The sequence below is a fragment of the Coenobita brevimanus genome, chromosome 85 (assembly GCF_032717465.1).
Source record: "Coenobita brevimanus isolate Jiangsu-jjx chromosome 85, ASM3271746v2, whole genome shotgun sequence".
Taxonomy (NCBI): Eukaryota; Metazoa; Arthropoda; class Malacostraca; order Decapoda; family Coenobitidae; genus Coenobita; species Coenobita brevimanus.
Window position 1 is genome coordinate 6883794 of NC_137038.1, and position 17210 is coordinate 6901003.

At 42.3% G+C, this 17210-nt stretch overlaps 1 protein-coding gene across 1 annotated transcript in view; it reads right to left on the bottom strand.

The window, feature by feature from the left end:
• The window catches only part of LOC145410375 (protein Hook homolog 3-like), a 200823-nt gene that overhangs the window by 46608 nt on the left and 137005 nt on the right, over positions 1–17210 (bottom strand). The window contains exons 5-6 of the mRNA XM_080280527.1: positions 11287–11367; positions 623–888 (exon numbers count right to left, since the gene is read on the bottom strand). Of these exons, the coding sequence (XP_080136653.1) occupies positions 623–888; positions 11287–11367 (347 nt within the window). The remainder of the gene's footprint in view (positions 1–622; positions 889–11286; positions 11368–17210) is intronic.

The following is a 17210-nucleotide window of genomic DNA, read 5'->3' on the forward strand; positions in this document are numbered from 1 at the left end:
GATACTGCGTGATACTCGATATATATCTGTCAAAAGAAATGTTGAATGGGTATCACGTCCAAATGGTAAAAATTAAGAAAATTGGTGTGAAAATACTGTACAGATGTCAGCTCAAATTATGGACAAGCATGGGCAAATTGATTAGTAACCAGGGAAACTCATTCCTGTCTAATAACCATGGCTCATCAAATTTCATGCAACCATAATTGACAACCAAGTTATGGCAGTAGTCCAGTTATGTCAGGTGAAGCCAAACCAACTACAGAAAGTCCTCATTGTTTGTCCTTGTCCTTTTTTTTTTTTTTTTTAAATTAAGTCACAGTAAATAACAGAAAGGTTATCTATTAACGCTCAATGCAACTTACAAGTTATTTTACTGTTTACCACAATCTAAAGTACTGGTTGCATGGAAAAAATTTTGATTCTCTGGCACATCCTAAACATCACTGATGACTTACTATATACGTAAATGTAAATGAGTGGTATACCCTTTTTACTCTAGCCTGATCTAAAACTGCAATCTCTTCACCTTGATTATTGGGTTGTAACAAATTAACACTAGAATGAGCTGCACAAGGACAAACCTCCAGGCCAGGTTAAGGTAAAGGGACTACAGGTGTACCTGCTGCTCTAATTCATGACAGCGCTGCACCAATTCATCTCGGGCTTGAGTGGCAGTCTCCAGCTGCTCTAGGATCTGCTTGATGTGTGGATGGAAGGAAGCCGGGCCCAGGTCTCCAAGCCCCATACCCCCACCCCCCGCACCGTTTCCTCCCCGCCCCTCCCCCAGTGCCCCTGGGGACCCCTCACGCAGCATTAGCTCCTGTATGGCCTCCATGATAACCTTCTGTACTCGCTCCTCCATGTTCATGATGGCCTCAATGTATTCTGCAATTGAAGAAAAAAGTGAGCTAAGACAACAATGCATTAGCTTCTTCATTATGCCAGTTTTTTTGTTTATAGTCTTGTTAACATTTGACAATTATATTCAGTTGGGGCTGTAAAGGTACCTAAAAATATGCAATTCAAGTTGCCCTTAACCAAACACATATATAGTAATGGTGTGTGGACCAGCTCAACCTACCACAATGCACAGTGTATTACAATAACACTGTTCGTTGGAAAAGTATTAAAAAAAAAAAAATCTCCATCATTCATAAAATTAAGACAAAAGGTTTACTGTTGCATCAGTGTCCAAATCTGAAAATGAGATCAAGGGTCTTTGGACTCCATATATGGGCCTACAGCACTTTAGGGAACAAGCCAAATCAATTCTAAGACATTTCAAGATTGTCATTAAAGATAAAGGACAGAGGAAAAAATATTAGGGGATAAATGTACTGCTCCCCAATTTTGTGTAAAGGGTGTCTTTGTGATTTCATTTTCATTTTTTCCCTCATGTGGTCTATCATATTTTGCAGAAACAGTACTCTATGTCATCAGACTGAAGTGATTAAAGCTGCAGGAGTCACAGCACCATGAATGAACCAATCCTACACCATAAAAACAAGTGAACATATTCTGTACTCTACACTGCAACTTCTCTGTGTAATCCTCATCATGTACTTAGATGGCGAGTGATGAGAAGGGTGGGTGGTGAACTGAATGAAAGGAAGGCAATGATTGATTATGTGTGTGTGGATGAAAGGATGCGAAGATGTGTAAAGGATGCAAGAGTGTATAGAGGTTGGGGGAGTGGACTTTCTGACCACTACTTGGTGGTGGCCAGAATTAGGATGCAAGTGAGATGAAGGAATAGAAGAAGGGAAAGACGAGAGGAAGGAGTAGTTGCAAGGAGAGTGGAAAGGTTACAAGAGGATGAGAAAAAGGCAGAGTATAAGAGAGAAGTGGAGGAACGACTGGGCAAATATGAATTGGAGCAGATGGGAGACGTGGAAGGTGTGTGTAAGATATTTACAGAAGAAATATGTGCAGCATGTGATGTGGTGTGTGGAAGGAAGAGAAGGCGGAGGGGGGTACAAGGAACAGCATGGTGGACTGAAGAGGTGAAACAGGCTGTGGCACAAAAGAAGAAAGCATACAATGAATGAGTGAGAAATAGGGGCGTGGAAGAAGTTGAGAGGCGGAAGAGAGAGTTATATGTGGAAAGGAAGAGAGAGGTGAAAAGATTAGTAAGAGAGAGTAAGAAGAGAGTGGATGAGGAATTTGGAAGGAATTTGAGTGTAAAGTGGAGGGACTGTAAGAAAATGTTCTGGAGAGAAGTGAAAAGAGTAAGACAGGGTGGAAGTAAAGTTAGCAGGGGAGTGAAAGATAAAAATGGTAGATTACTAGTGGAGAAGGGAGAAAAAGTGAGCAGATGGAGAGAACACTTTAAGGAATTGTTGAACGTAGAGGATGGAAGTAATGCAAGTATAAGTGGCTGAGGAATGGCTGGGAGAAGGAGGGAGGTGAGAAGACAGGAAGAAATCAGTAGGATAGAAGTTGTGGAAGCAATGAAGAAAGTTAAATCGGGGAAAGCCCCAGGAATTGATGGAGTGTGTGGTGAAATGCTGAAGCATGGGGAAGAGATAGTAGTAGAATGGATGTGGAAGATGTGCAGATTGGCCTGGGAGGAAGGTAGAGTCCCAGAGGATTGGAAGTCAGGTATAATTATTCCCTTGTACAAAGGAAAAGGGGAAAAAGAAGTGTGTGGTAATCATAGGGGCATTTGTCTTCTTAGTATAATAGGAAAAGTGTATGGTAGGATACTTATAGACAGAGTTAGAGAAAGAACAGAGAAATTAGTTGGAGAAGAACAGGGAGGCTTTAGGAAGGGAAGAGGTTGTGTAGATCAGATATTCATTCTTAGATCTTTAGTGGAAAAGTTTCTAGAGAAGGGAAAGAAGTTGTATGCGGCTTTCATGGATTTCGAGAAAGCATATGACAGGGTGGATAGACAAGGATTGTGGAAAGTGTTAAGAATATATGGAGTAGATGGGAAGTTGTTGAATGCTGTGAAGAGTATGTACGATGGTGCGAAGGCTGCAGTGCGTGTGGATGGTGAACTAAGTGAATTTTTCTCTTTGAAAGTTGGTTTGAAACAAGGATGTGTCATGTCTCCATGGTTGTTCAATCTGTACATGGATGGGGTAATAAAAGAGGTACAAGGTAGGGTAGTGGATGTTGGAGTGGCCCTGGTGAGAGAGGATAGTGTTTGGAAACTCCCTGTACTGTTGTTTGCAGATGATACTGTGTTGTTGAGTGAAGACGAAGGGGAGCTGCAAGGCTTGGTGGATGAGTTTGAGAGAGTGTGTAAGAAACGGAACCTAAAGGTGAATGTAGGGAAGAGTAAAGTGATGGTCTTTGAGAGAGGTGAAGTTAGTGAATGTACAGCGAGGTTAGATGGTGAGGAATTGGAAAATGTGAGTATGTTTAAGTATTTGGGTAGTGTGATGAGTAAGGATGGAGGTTTGGAGGGTGAAGTGCTTGAAAGGGTACAGCAGGGAAGAAAGGTTGCTGGTTCCTTGAAAGAAGTGATAAGAAACAGGGAAGTGAGCATGGAAGTGAAAAAGTTACTACATGGCAGTATTGTGATACCAACTCTAACGTACGGAAGTGAAGCTTGGACATTGTTGGAAGGACACAAGTCAAGAGTGAGAGCAGTGGAAATGAGTTATTTAAGAGGAGCCTGTGGAGTCACGTGGAGAGACAGGCTGACGAATGAGGATATAAAGGAGCATTGTGGTGTGGATGTGGATGTGATAGGAAGCGTTATGAGGAACACACTGAGGTGGTTTGGCCATGTGGAGAGGATGGAGGGCGAAAGACTGACGAAGAGAGTGTATGTGAGTGAGGTGGAGGGGGGAAGAGGGAGGGGGAGGCCGAGGATGAGATGGAGGGATGGGGTGGAGAGGTATATGAGAGAGGGGGGTGTGAGTTGGGAGCAGGGCAGTGAAATGGCGGGGGACAGGGCGACTTGGAGGCGATTTGTTTGTGGCCACCCCAAACGGGATTGAGGCGTCTGGCAATAGATAGATAGATAGACTTAGATGTTTGGCATTACAGTTGTCCATTTTGTCAAATGCAAGTCTAAATATCTAAATTCTCCTAATCCAGCACCATCACACACCTCACCTATATTTTCTTCTGAATGATATCATTTTAGGTTTACTCTAGCTACTTATATAAGATTTTATTCAATTATCAGGGGCACCCACTGTAACCAGAGGGGCTCATTTACCCGCCCCATCCCGACCACTTTTCCACCACTGACTCCCCCCAATCCTGACCATTTTTGGAAAAAATTTCTTTTGGCTCAAACCTCCGCTTTTTTTTTTTTTTTTTTTTTTTTTTTTTTAAATAACAGAACAGAGGAAGGAAAAACAAATGGGAAAAAAAAAAAAAATCCATACACCAGATTACTGGTGTCCTCTGTTCATAAAATATCTGTAACAGTTAGACTTGAACAGTTGTAGGTTGAAATTTGGAGGAAAACAACTCTGGGGAAGCGAGTTCCAGAGAGATGCAGTTCGGGGAATGAAAGAATTCTGATAGGCAGAAGTTCTGCAATATGGTTGAGTGACATTCCAGTCATGAGCGCTACCAGATGCCCGTGTAGCACGAGGGAAGGCATGGAGAGGTGGCACCATGGATGCAACTTTGTCTGAGCATTTGCCAAAAAAATATCTGTAAAATAAATGCAAGGGAGGCAACATTCCTTCTTATTTGCAGGGGAGGTAGTTTGTATGTAATGGCAGGGTTGTTAATGATTCTAACAGCTTTATTCTGAATTTTGTCAAGTTGTCTTAATGCAACCTCTCCACAACCATTCCACAAGGGTGAGCAATATTCAAGCTGAGAGCGCACATGACTCTTATAAATTATACCTAACTGCTCATCGGCGAAGAAGTTACGGACTCTGTACAATAATCCAAGTTTCTTTGAGGCGGTTTTAGCAAGTGATCTGACATGAGAAGTCCAGGTGAGGGCACTGTTAAGTGAGACACCAAGAATTTCAATATTTTTGGAGATGGGAATATTAGTAGCACTGAAGGTAATGCACGAATCTGGCAACATCTGTCTATCAGCAAACTGCATATATTTAGTTTTACTAGCATTAAAAGAGACAAGGTTGTTTTGTCCCCATTCACTGATTGTAGATAGATCTTGGTTTATGGAGATGGCTGTACTGAGTTGAGAGGTAGAGATATTAGACTTTGTAAATGGATGTCTGAGTGTGAATGAACTATGTAGTGTTGAGTCATCTGCATATGAGTGAATGGGATTGTGAGTGACAGATAAGAGATCATTAATATGAACCAGAAATAGGGTTGGCGCCAGAACTGATCCCTGCAGCACGCCGGGAAACATCGAAAAATCATAGAGAAATCGCTCACCTGAGGTTTAAAATACTCGATACAGGTAGCAGTACCTCCTCAACCTACTGTGTTTTCTATCAGGCTGGCTCCAAAGAAAACGAGTTCTATGGGAGAGTAACCATTCCACACCACTCATAAACGGTATTTATTTATTTATTTGGTACGAATTTATATGTAGTACGAGAGTATATTGGTTTTTACACAGTAATATTGGGGGAGGCGGTGGCTCAACCGGTAGAGAGGTGGCGTGCGGTCCTAACGGACCCAGGTTCATATCCCGGCTGGGGCAGGGAACAGTTTAAGGATTTGAATTTCATTAAATCAGGCTTTACTGATCTACCAGAAGACCCGCCGACATGTCGTAAAAATACCCCCGCTAATACCAATACACCAGTCCTGTATGAGACAGCCCTAGCATGTATTCAATATGGACGGTGGGTGTTAGCACCGAAGTGGTGACATGTAGGGGTGTATGGTATGTAGGAGGACTGTTGGGCCTTGATAGCAGGCTGTGAAGCCTATGCCCAGAGTTGGACACACAAAATATATATATATATATATATATATATATATATATATATATAAGCATTGTTTCACTCATGAAACACATCAACATACCTGATCTTTTTTGGCGACATTACCTGATCATCATTTCTGACTGTTTCTTCCTCAAATGCTATGTAAAGTTTGTCCTCCACATTGTCATTGATTGGGGAATCACTCTGGCCCTGAAGTTCATACCGTGGCATGACATGGCTTTACTGGCCAGGTCACTGGTAACAGGTGAATTGCCGAGACAATGGCGTGCGGTGGGAGGGGGGGGGGTGGAGGTCATGCTGGGTAAGGCATTGTCCCTGCCTGGCATCTTGTAGAGGAAGGTGTCCCGTGTATACGTACCAAAAATCACTCGCGAAAATTGAAAATTGTGCAAATTAGGGACCTTGCAATTTATTCGCCTTTATGTACTATCACGATCCAAAGTTTCTTTACCCCCCTGAGTGGAGGAAGGTCGAAGCCAAGGTTGAAGAAATGACGGGCCACCGAACACAGGCCACTTCATGATGGAGAGGTTCACTAACCTGAAGCTTAGGATAATAAGAATCACCCGGATGAAAAACACGAGCCTATTTATGAATCACGGTATCATGAACCATTATTAGTCTTGTATACTGGCAGTGTCCGATCATCTGGTCTTGCTACAACCTTGGCTTCGACCTTCTTCCACTGAGGGGGGTAAAGAAACTTTGGATCATGATAGTACGTCAACGGGATTGGCAGTGACAAAACGTGTGGAGGTTAATTAACGTCAACGGGACGCCACGGGTTAAGGCTATAACTGACCTCTACAATTAGAAATTCTCTCTTTAGCTGAGAATAACTGTTTGATGCTGGCAAGCAAAAAAAAAATGTCATTGGTCTGAAAGGGTTTTTGACTACGTTTCATACTTTTCTCTGTTTTCTTCCCATATGCATTATTATACACACTGAATTATTTAGTGCATGTGCACACACACACACACACACACACACACACACACACACACACACACACACACACACACACACACATACATTTTCTCTGTCTGTCTGTCTGTCTCTCACTCTGATGAAGGTCAGTATTTTGTACCTAATGTATATGATATCTATGAAGAATTAAAACAAATATTTATTTTACATTAGCCAAATCCTCACCCAGAGCACTGTACTCACTAATTATGTGAAGCAGAGCCCTGAATTTTCACTACTCAGTTCTGGGCATTATCAGAAATGATGTCATATTCTGATTCTGAAGGCTCTTAGATTAAGATACATCAACTTTCATGGATTATGATGCTCATGGAATTTATTGATAATAATGAAAACATTAAAAAAGCTTAAAATTTTTTGGTGAATTAATGATTAAAACAACAAACATGCAATGGCAAAACAAAATCAGTAAAATACTGATGAACTGAGGTGATACATATGAGGCATGGAATATGGGCAGAAACAGGGAAAAAAAATAAGTATGATGCAAGGAAGACATGCTGTGATACATCACAAGTGCTAAGCAACAACACTTAAAGGTTTGGAGGCCAACAAAAAACTATACTAAATCTACATCAATAAAAGGAAAGGAAAAACCCTATTCAACAAATAGACACCTGGTGGTGTAGTGAGTATGGTACATCAAATCAATATGACTCATAAGATTTTAATGCTGAGGGAAGGTTGTGGTTTACTGTGACGTGCAAAGGCATTCAGGAAAGAGAAACTGGTCATTTATGTGAAATGTTTGGACTGAGAATCCGAGCCCCATGCCCCTACACTTCTCACAGGGCAGTAATGGGTTGGATGATGGATGAATAATATCAGAGAACATGATATTCCATATAACACATGCATATCTCTCGTATACAACTATAACATCATTCCTAGGACTGGAGGAAAATATCCTCCCCACATGCTCCTGCATGTGATGGAGGCAATAAAAAGGGTTTGTGGGGGGTCAGTGACCTGTCCAATAACAAACTCAACTAAAAAGTGTAAAAAGTGAACAAACAGCTTTGGACATGGTCAGAACAACAACTGATGACCATGGTGAGGACAAAGGACACTCTGTAGACAGCCACATAGACTGTAAGAAATTTAAATAATGCAGTAAATGAGAGAGACTTAAAGATGCAATGTGTACAATGTATATGTATGATGACACACCAAATGAATGTAAATGCATGAGGTGTGTGTGTGTGTGTGTGTGTGTGTGTGTGTGTGTGTGTGTGTGTGTGTGTGTGTGTGTGTGTGTGTGTATTTTTACAGCAGGGCTCAATACACTGGGGAAAAAAAAAGCAAAACTGACATGAGCCAAATACTAACCCCTAGAATTAGGTCACATATTAGATTAGTTTATTCTTACTTTATAATGGCAATATCATTAAAATCTTTGAGAAAATGTCATGAAGGGATCAGTGAAAGCTCTATCTAACCCGTTTAGTTTGAAAAAGTCTCTCCTAAGTTAAAGAAAGTCATGTGGATATAGCAAGAATGAAATAAAATGCAGCGCTACTCTGAAAAGGTTAAGCACTCACACAAGAAAATAATACCTGGCAATGTTGCTCTCAGAATGCTGCCAAAAGAAAGGCATCAAATGCGTCACGAAGATGTTCATAGTGCACACATTTCATTAAAAACTCTTTGAGTGGTTTCTCTGCCTCTACAATACCAGCATTTAATGACTGTCCAAACGGTTGCCCTAGCCTCCTTGGCCTGAAATGTGGTCTCCCAAACTCATGATGAAAAGGGAGTTTACTAAGCCCTTCTCCTCTGCATGTGTCTCCATCGGGAAAAAAAAAAAAACTTTTGCACCCTTCTTGAATTCTATTTTATAAACTAGGAAGTGGTACCTACAGTACTGGGACAATTTTCAGACAATATCAACACCAGAAGTAGACCTTTGTTCCATTTTCCCAGGTGCTCTGCACAGCCCTATAAATGTTTTGCTCTGACAAATCACACACACACACACACACACACACATATATATATATATATATATATATATGGAAGAAGTTGAGAGGCGGAAGAGAGAGTTATATGTAGAAAGAAAGAGAGAGGTGAAAAGATTAGTAAGAGAGAGTAAGAAGAGAGTGGATGAGGAATTTGGAAGGAATTTGAGTGTAAAGTGCACGAACTGTAAGAAAATGTTCTGGAGAGAGGTGAAGAGTAAGACAGGGTGGAAGTGAAGTTAGCAGGGGAGTGAAAGATAAAAATGGTAGATTACTAGTGGAGAGGGGAGAAAAAGTGAGCAGATGGAGAGAACACTTTAAGGAATTGTTGAACATACAGGATGGAAGTAATGCGAGTATAAGTGGCTGGGGAATGGCTGGGAGAAGGAGGGAGGTGAGAAGACAGGAAGAAATCAGTAGGATAGAAGTTGTGGAAGCAATGAAGAAAGTTAAATCGGGGAAAGCCCCAGGAATTGATGGAGTGTGTGGTGAAATGCTGAAGCATGGGGAAGAGATAGTAGTAGAATGGATGTGGAAGATGTGCAGATTGGCCTGGGAGGAAGGTAGAGTCCCGGAGGATTGGAAGTCAGGTATAATTATTCCCTTGTACAAAGGAAAAGGGGAAAAAGAAGTGTGTGGTAATCATAGGGGCATTTGTCTACTTAGTATAATAGGAAAAGTGTATGGTAGGATACTTATAGACAGAGTTAGAGAAAGAACAGAGAAATTAGTTGGAGAAGAACAGGGAGGCTTTAGGAAGGGAAGAGGTTGTGTAGATCAGATATTCATTCTTAGATCTTTAGTGAAAATGTTTCTAGAGAAGGGAAAGAAGTTGTATGCGGCTTTCATGGATTTGGAGAAAGCATATGACAGGGTAGATAGACAAGGATTGTGGAAAGTGTTAAGAATATATGGAGTAGATGGGAAGTTGTTGAATGCTGTGGAGAGTATGTACGATGATGCGAAGGCTGCAGTGCGTGTGGATGGTGAACTAAGTGAATTTTTCTCTTTGAAAGTTGGGTTGAAACAGGGATGTGTCATGTCTCCATGGTTGTTCAATCTGTAGATGGATGGGGTAATGAAAGAGGTACAAGGTAGGGTAGTGGATGTTGGAGTGGCCCTGGTGAGAGAGGGTAGTGTTTGGAAACTCCCTGTACTGTTGTTTGCAGATGATACTGTGTTGTTGAGTGAAGATGAAGGGGAGCTGCAAGGCTTGGTGGATGAGTTTGAGAGAGTGTGTAAGAAACGGAATCTAAAGATGAATGTAGGGAAGAGTAAAGTGATGGTCTTTGAGAGAGGTGAAGTTAGTGAATGTACAGAGAAGTTAAGCAACGTTGGGTCTGGTTAGTACATGGATGGGTGACCACCTGGGAACACCAGATGCTGTTGGCATCCCTACGTGTCAAGTGGGGTTGGTGGAGGATTAGTGCCCCTCCCTGTAAAACAATTAACTCTAAGCCGTTGGCCACCCCGTTTGGGATACATGGCGTCTGGCAATGAATGAATGAATGATGAGTACGTTTAAGTACTTGGATAGTGTGATGAGTAAGGATGGAGGTTTGGAGGGTGAAGTGCTTGAAAGGGTACAGCAGGGAAGAAAGGTTGCTGGTTCTTTGAAAGCAGTGATAAGAAACAGGGAAGTGAGCATGGAAGAGAAAAAGTTACAACATGACAGTATTGTGATACCAACTCTAACGTACGGAAGTGAAGCTTGGACATTGTTGGAAGGACACAAGTCAAGTGTGAGAGCAGTGGAAATGAGTTATTTAAGAGGAGCCTGTGGAGTCACGTGGAGAGACAGGCTGACGAATGAGGATATAAAGGAGCGTTGTGGTGTTGATGTGGATGTGAGAGGAAGCGTTATGAGGAACACACTGAGGTGGTTTGGCCATGTGGAGAGGATGGAGGGTGAAAGACTGACGAAGAGAGTGTATGTGAGTGAGGTGGAGGGGGGAAGATTGAGGGGGAGGCCGAGGATGAGATGAAGGGATGGGGTGGAGAGGTATATGAGAGAGGGGGGGTGAGTTGGGAGCAGGGCAGTGAAATTGCGGGGGACAGGGCGACTTGGAGGCGATTTGCTTGTGGCCACCCCAAACGGGATTGAGGCGTCTGGCAACATATATATATATATATATATATATATATATATATATATATATATATATATATATATATATATATATACACACACACACACACACATCTCTCTCTCTCTCTCTTTATATCTATATATATATATATATATATATATATATATATATATATATATATATATATATATATATATATATATATATATATATATATATATATATATATATATATATATATATATATATATAATGTATTCTGTATTCTGCAACTCTGGTAATAAAGAGCTTCAGATTCTAGTATCCCAATCACAAACCATGCCCTACACACGTTTACACAGCAGCAGAACTCAGAATATAAACAAAGCATCAAAATATTAAAGTGTTACTCACGCTGCTTATTCTCGCAATTGACTGCACAGCCAAGGATGAGCTGTAACATGCGGCCCATTTCAACAGGGTCACCATGCTCTCCTGAAACAATATCATACAACTTAAACACAAGCAAACATGAATGCAGTATGTATACTGTAGATAAAAATAAAAAATGATACACGAAATTATAGTGAAATACATACAGTACACACAAAATATAAAGAACTGTGTCCATCCATCTATCCTCCAGTCCTGTACTGCCTACCTAGAAGCACAGAGACATGGAGTTAGTTTATAGTGTCCAGACATTTAAAACTGGAGTGACCAGTTGTGCTCACCCTAGTCAGTGAGTGGCATTATATGAGCGGTGAGCCCACACCATGCCTTGGATTTAAAATCCTTTATGGACCACATCCTTGGAGTGCCTTAACAAACTAAATCTGAAGGCAGTTATTGAAATATATGAAGACATTTAAAACAACAAATATGAAAACAAAACGGACCGATTAATGCAAGTCTTTCTAAACATCACCGTCGTTAGAATTTTAACCTTTAATTCCTCGTTAAAGAATGAAACATTCAGTAACTTCAATGGATTTCATCACAATTCACAGTGAGAAATCTCTCTCTCTCTCTCTCTCTCTCTCTCTCTCTCTCTCTCTCGGCTTCTTGATAGTGCTGTTCTTACCAATGCACGTTGCCATGCTCTCACGGGTAATTCTAGGTCGCCTGCCAAGAACTTTTTACCGGTATAAACTCACATGTACCTGAGCCCAGTATATCAAGACACCTTTCTCAAATTTTCTATTTAAGTCCTTTAAAATATTTTATAGGTTCAAAACTGGGAAAAAAAAGTGGGGGGAGGGACCCCCCGTGAGGACGAACATGGTGAAATCACCAGACGAAAAAAGAACCATTCCAGTACTGGCAATGTCGCATTTTCTGTTCATATTCGAATGGAGTTACGGTACAGCACGAATCTAATTCAAACGTCCCCTCTAGCCTGTTATATGTGTACGAAACAAGGACAGATCTTGAGCTCAGTTAAATATATATATATATATATATATATATATATATATATATATATATATATATATATATATATATATATATATATATCCATCGAGTTTCATCAATTCCTTCCCCCCCCTTTATTTTTGTTTCTGATTTCTAAAACCCACATAATTGCACATTAACTTAATATACCCATACTTTGGCTTTCCATGTTTGCCACTACTCTCAACAGAACAAGACAAAATAAGATGTTCTCGCAGTAAAGAGGTTGAACTACATTCCCCAATTTCAGCACAGTGTTCTGAATTCACTTAACAGCTGCGCAAACACACCGTCTAAAATGAATATTAACCAACAAGGAGGGGATGGGAGTGTACAAACATGGCGTCCTGGCAGCGTCAACAAACAAGATGGCGGGGGCACACACACAGATGAGGTAGGATAGAGTAAACAATGACTAAGGAGGAATTTCAACACGGCATCAAAGTGTGAGCCAAGGTCCATAACCTTCAGCAAGATAACAAACACCAATAATAGTGATGATAATACAAGAACTACAAACAATGCTACAAGAACTACAAACATTGCTACTACTGCCACTACTACCACTACAACTACTACCACTTTACTACTGTTACCTTTACAACAACAACAACAGCAACTACTACTACTAGGCTACTACTACGAATAATAATAACAATCCCTTGGTTATTCAACATTATGTATTTTCCTTCAAAATCTCCAATGCCCCAAACCTTAATCACGAAGAAATGAACCACTGTAATTAAACCTTGCATTTTCAGGCTGATCATCTTTTAATTCCTCTCATGTAACAGCTTTAATATTTTTCTACCGTCACTCGATTTCATTCGGTTCAAGGTGTTTTACGAGGTGATGGGGTAAGATGCAAGATAAATTTTACATTATACGCGGTGGTCTATACACAACGCTCCTCTTCTGTTTCTCCAGGTGATTTTTCGTGTGTTGCTGAGACGACTTACTCAGCGTTATCAATGTTTATCCTGCATCATGTATTAATTTCCAACTCCCACCACCACACCCACGCCCACACCAGCAGACTGAGCCATTCTCGCAACACACGTTACAGCCAGGTGTTTCTAGCCCTATATTTTCACTACCTCCACAAGAGTTTATACAGGTTAGGGAACAGCTCTTGAAGTGAAGGGGTTAGCAGTATAAACAACTTCAATACAATAGTGATTCAGATTTTATTATATTATTTCTAGTACCGTCAGGCGACTTTATTTAACAAAGGCCAGATGTATCGTAGTGGTTAACTGTGACGTGGAAGGGTTGTCTTAGCTAAGTATAATAATAATAATAATAATAATAATAATAATAATAATACCAATAACCATCATCACCTTCACAATCATCCTTACCCAGAAAAAAGTAACGAAGTCGAGACCCCTTCCTCTCTAGACATTACAGTATTGCAGGTATGGACTCTCTCTCTCTCTCTCTCTCTCTCTCTCGACCGGTCTTGCAAGGGAGTGGAGTAGGGATGGATGAGGGTGTGGGTGGGGGTAGGCTCTGCAGGGAATGAGGGTGGGAGTGGAGTAGGTTTTAGTGAGGCTGAGGGTGGGGTACGGGGGAGTGAAAGTGACGGGAGTGGGTGGGAGTGGGGGGGAAGGCGGAGTGGAAGGATGGATGAGGGTAAGGGATGGGTGGGTGGGAGTAAGTGGGGATGAGGATAAGGGTGGGTGGGAGTGGTTGGATATGAGGGTAAGAGTGAGGAATGGGTTGGAAAGTGCGTGCTGGTGAGGTAGAAGGTGAGAGGGATGGATGGGTGGGTGGATGTTGGTAAGGATGAAGGCGATGGGGTGGGTGGGTATTACTGGGTGTGGGTGTGGGGGTTACCTGGAGAGAGGGTGGGGGTGGGAGAGAGACAGTGGGAATACAGATGAGAGTTGAGAAAGACTGTAGGTGACGATGAGGGAGGATAGGTGTCAGGGTGGGGTGTCTGGGCAGGGCGTGGGTGGCAGTGGGGTGGGGCAGATATGAGGGTGGGATGGGGTAGGCGGGAGGAAATTGGAAAAGGGTGAGTATGACGGTAGAGCGTGGGTATGGGTGAGAGGGATGGTGAGAGGATGGGTGGATGTGGGTTAGAAGGATGGTGAAAGGGTGGGTGGGCGTGGGTGAAAGGGATGGTCAGAGGGTGTGGGTGAGGGTGGGTTTGAGAGGGTATGGGGGTGTGGATGAGAAGGAAGGTCTGAAGGCGTAGGTGTGGGTGGGGGATGTTTGAGGGGGGTGGGTATTTTGAGCAGGGCGCGTATGTGGGTGTGGATGAGAAGGAAGGTCTGAAGGCGTAGGTGTGGGTGGGGGATGTTTGAGGAGGGTGGGTAAATGAGCAGGGCGCGTATGTGGGTGTGGGTGGTGGGCGGGCTTGAGGGTGGGTGGGTGTGGGGGTGGGGTAGGTGTGAGTCAGAAGAGAGGTGAAGCATGACCACTGCCCAAACCACACACTATGGGAGTGGCGCAGACTGGACGCTGGTGGAGGGTAGAAGTGGATGTGGTGGAGGGGGAGGGGGGTTGAGGAGACAGACAGACACGTAGGTAGATAAGTATAGTAGGTAGGTAGGTGGGAAGGTAAGTGGTACGTAGGTAGGTAGGAAGGTATGTAAACAATGAATGAGTGAGAGATAGGTAGGCGGCAAGTGTGTGTGTGTGTGTGTGTGTGTGTGTGTGTGTGTGTGTGTGTGTGTGTGTGTGTGTGTGTGTGTTCCTGTTCGTGTGTGTGCATGTGAGGTGGAGAAGTAGGTGGGTGAAAGGGTGGGCATCATATCATGTGATCTAATGGGTACGGGCAAGCAAGTGTGATGAGAGTACGAGTGGGTGGGTGATATATATGTACGTATGTATGTAGGCAGGCAGGCAGACAGGTATGTATGTATGTATGTACGTAGGTAGGATGGTAGGTAGGTATGTAGGTAGGATGGTAGGTAGGTATGTAGGTAGGTTGGCAGATAGGTAGGTCAGTGGATATGACAGTAAGTAGGTGTAAGCGTGTAGGTGTGGGGGTGGGTGGGAAGGATAGGTATAGGATAGTAAACACAGATGGGCAAGGAGGTGTGGGTGGGTGTGTGGGCGGGTGGGTGGCTGGAGTGAGTGTAAAAGAAGTGTGCATAACCCAAGCCTATGTTTACTTGAATGATGATGCATAAAACACACACACACACACACACACACACACACACACACACACACACACACACACACACACACACACACAGACTCGAACCATACAAATAATATATCCGAAACAAAACTACCACCAAGAACAAAATAATAATAATAATAATAACAACAAATACTACTACTACTACTAATAATAATAATAATAAATACTACTACTACTACTACTACTACTACTAATAACAAATACTACTACTACTACTACTACTAATAATAATAATAAAGGAACAGGGAACTGAAGGAAAGACAGCAATAACAATATATAAAATCAATTGGTTTCATATCGCAAGGGAGAGACAAAAACAAGAAATATATAAAGTTTAGAATGATACGTGAGAAAATCAATTAAAAAAGCGAATATAAATAAATGGTGAAAATAAAAAACCCAAGAGAAATACCGTTAGTGTTTATAAAGTCACGGTCTGTCTTAAGAATGATTTAGTTCCAAGCAGGAGGGAAGGAAGGAAGGAAGGAAGAAGGGAAGGAAGGAAGGATGGATGGATGGATGGAAGGCAGGAAGGAAGGAAGGAAGGAGGGAAGGATGGATGATGGATGGAAGGATGGAAGGCAGGAGGGAAGGAAGGAAGGAAGGAAGGATGGATGGATGGATGGATGGATGGATGGATGGAAGGAAGGCAGGAGGAAAGGAAGGAAGGAAGGATGGATGGATGAATGGATGGATGGATGGACGGATGGATGGGAGGAAGGAAGGAAGGAAGGAAGGATGAGAAAGAAGAAAGAAGGTGGGGGAAAGAAAAAGGAAATAAGAAAGGAACTACAAAAGAAAAAAAGAAAGATGAGAGGAGGGAAGGCAGGAAAGAAAAGGGAAAGATGGGAAGAGAGAAGAAGGAACAAAGGAAGGCGAATGGAAGATGAGAGGGAGAAATGGCCAAGGAATGAAGGGATGGGTGATACGGAAAGAGCGACGAGACAGAAGAGATAGTGGAAGGGAAGGAAAATGAGAAAAAAGGAGGACAAGAAGAAGGAGAGGAGGAGATGAAGGAGAGGGAAGGGAGGAAAGAAGAGGAAGAAAGGAAAACAGAGGACAGAAACAAAATGAAGAGGACGAGGAGGAGGAGGATGGGGATAAACGGAGATGGGCAGATGAATGGAAAGGATGGAGCAGAATTGAGGATGGAAGGAATCGGGAGAGGAGAGGAGATGGAGGGAGGGAAAAAGAAGGGAAGGAGAGGGAAGAGATTGGATAGACTGGGGGAGGAAAGGTGGGGGAGACAGATAACAAGAGGGGAAAATGAAGAACGAAAGGAAACAAGAGTGAGGAATATGATGAGGGAAGAAGTGGAAGAAGGAGAGAGGGTGAAAGGAAAGTCTGGAAAAGAAGGGAAAGGTAGAAACAGGGAGAGAAGAAAGGGAAAAAAAAAGGGAGAGAGAAGACCAGAGGGGAAAGAAGGGAGAAAAGAAGAGAGGGAAAGGGGGAAAGGAAAGAAAACAGTGGAGAATGAATGAATGTAAGAACCTACAGAGGGAATGAAGAAAGAAGGGACGGAGTGAAGACGTCAGAGGAGAGGAAGTCATGGAAGAAGAGACAAAGGAAGGAAGGAAGGAAGGAAGGAAACAATATGAGAGGAGAGGGGAGAGGGAAAAGAGGAGGAGGTGGGGGAGGTAGGTAGCAATCTGAAGGTCGGTGAATGAGACAGCATTTGTGAGGATCTCTCTCTCTCTCTCTCTCTCAGTTGATTCTATTTTCG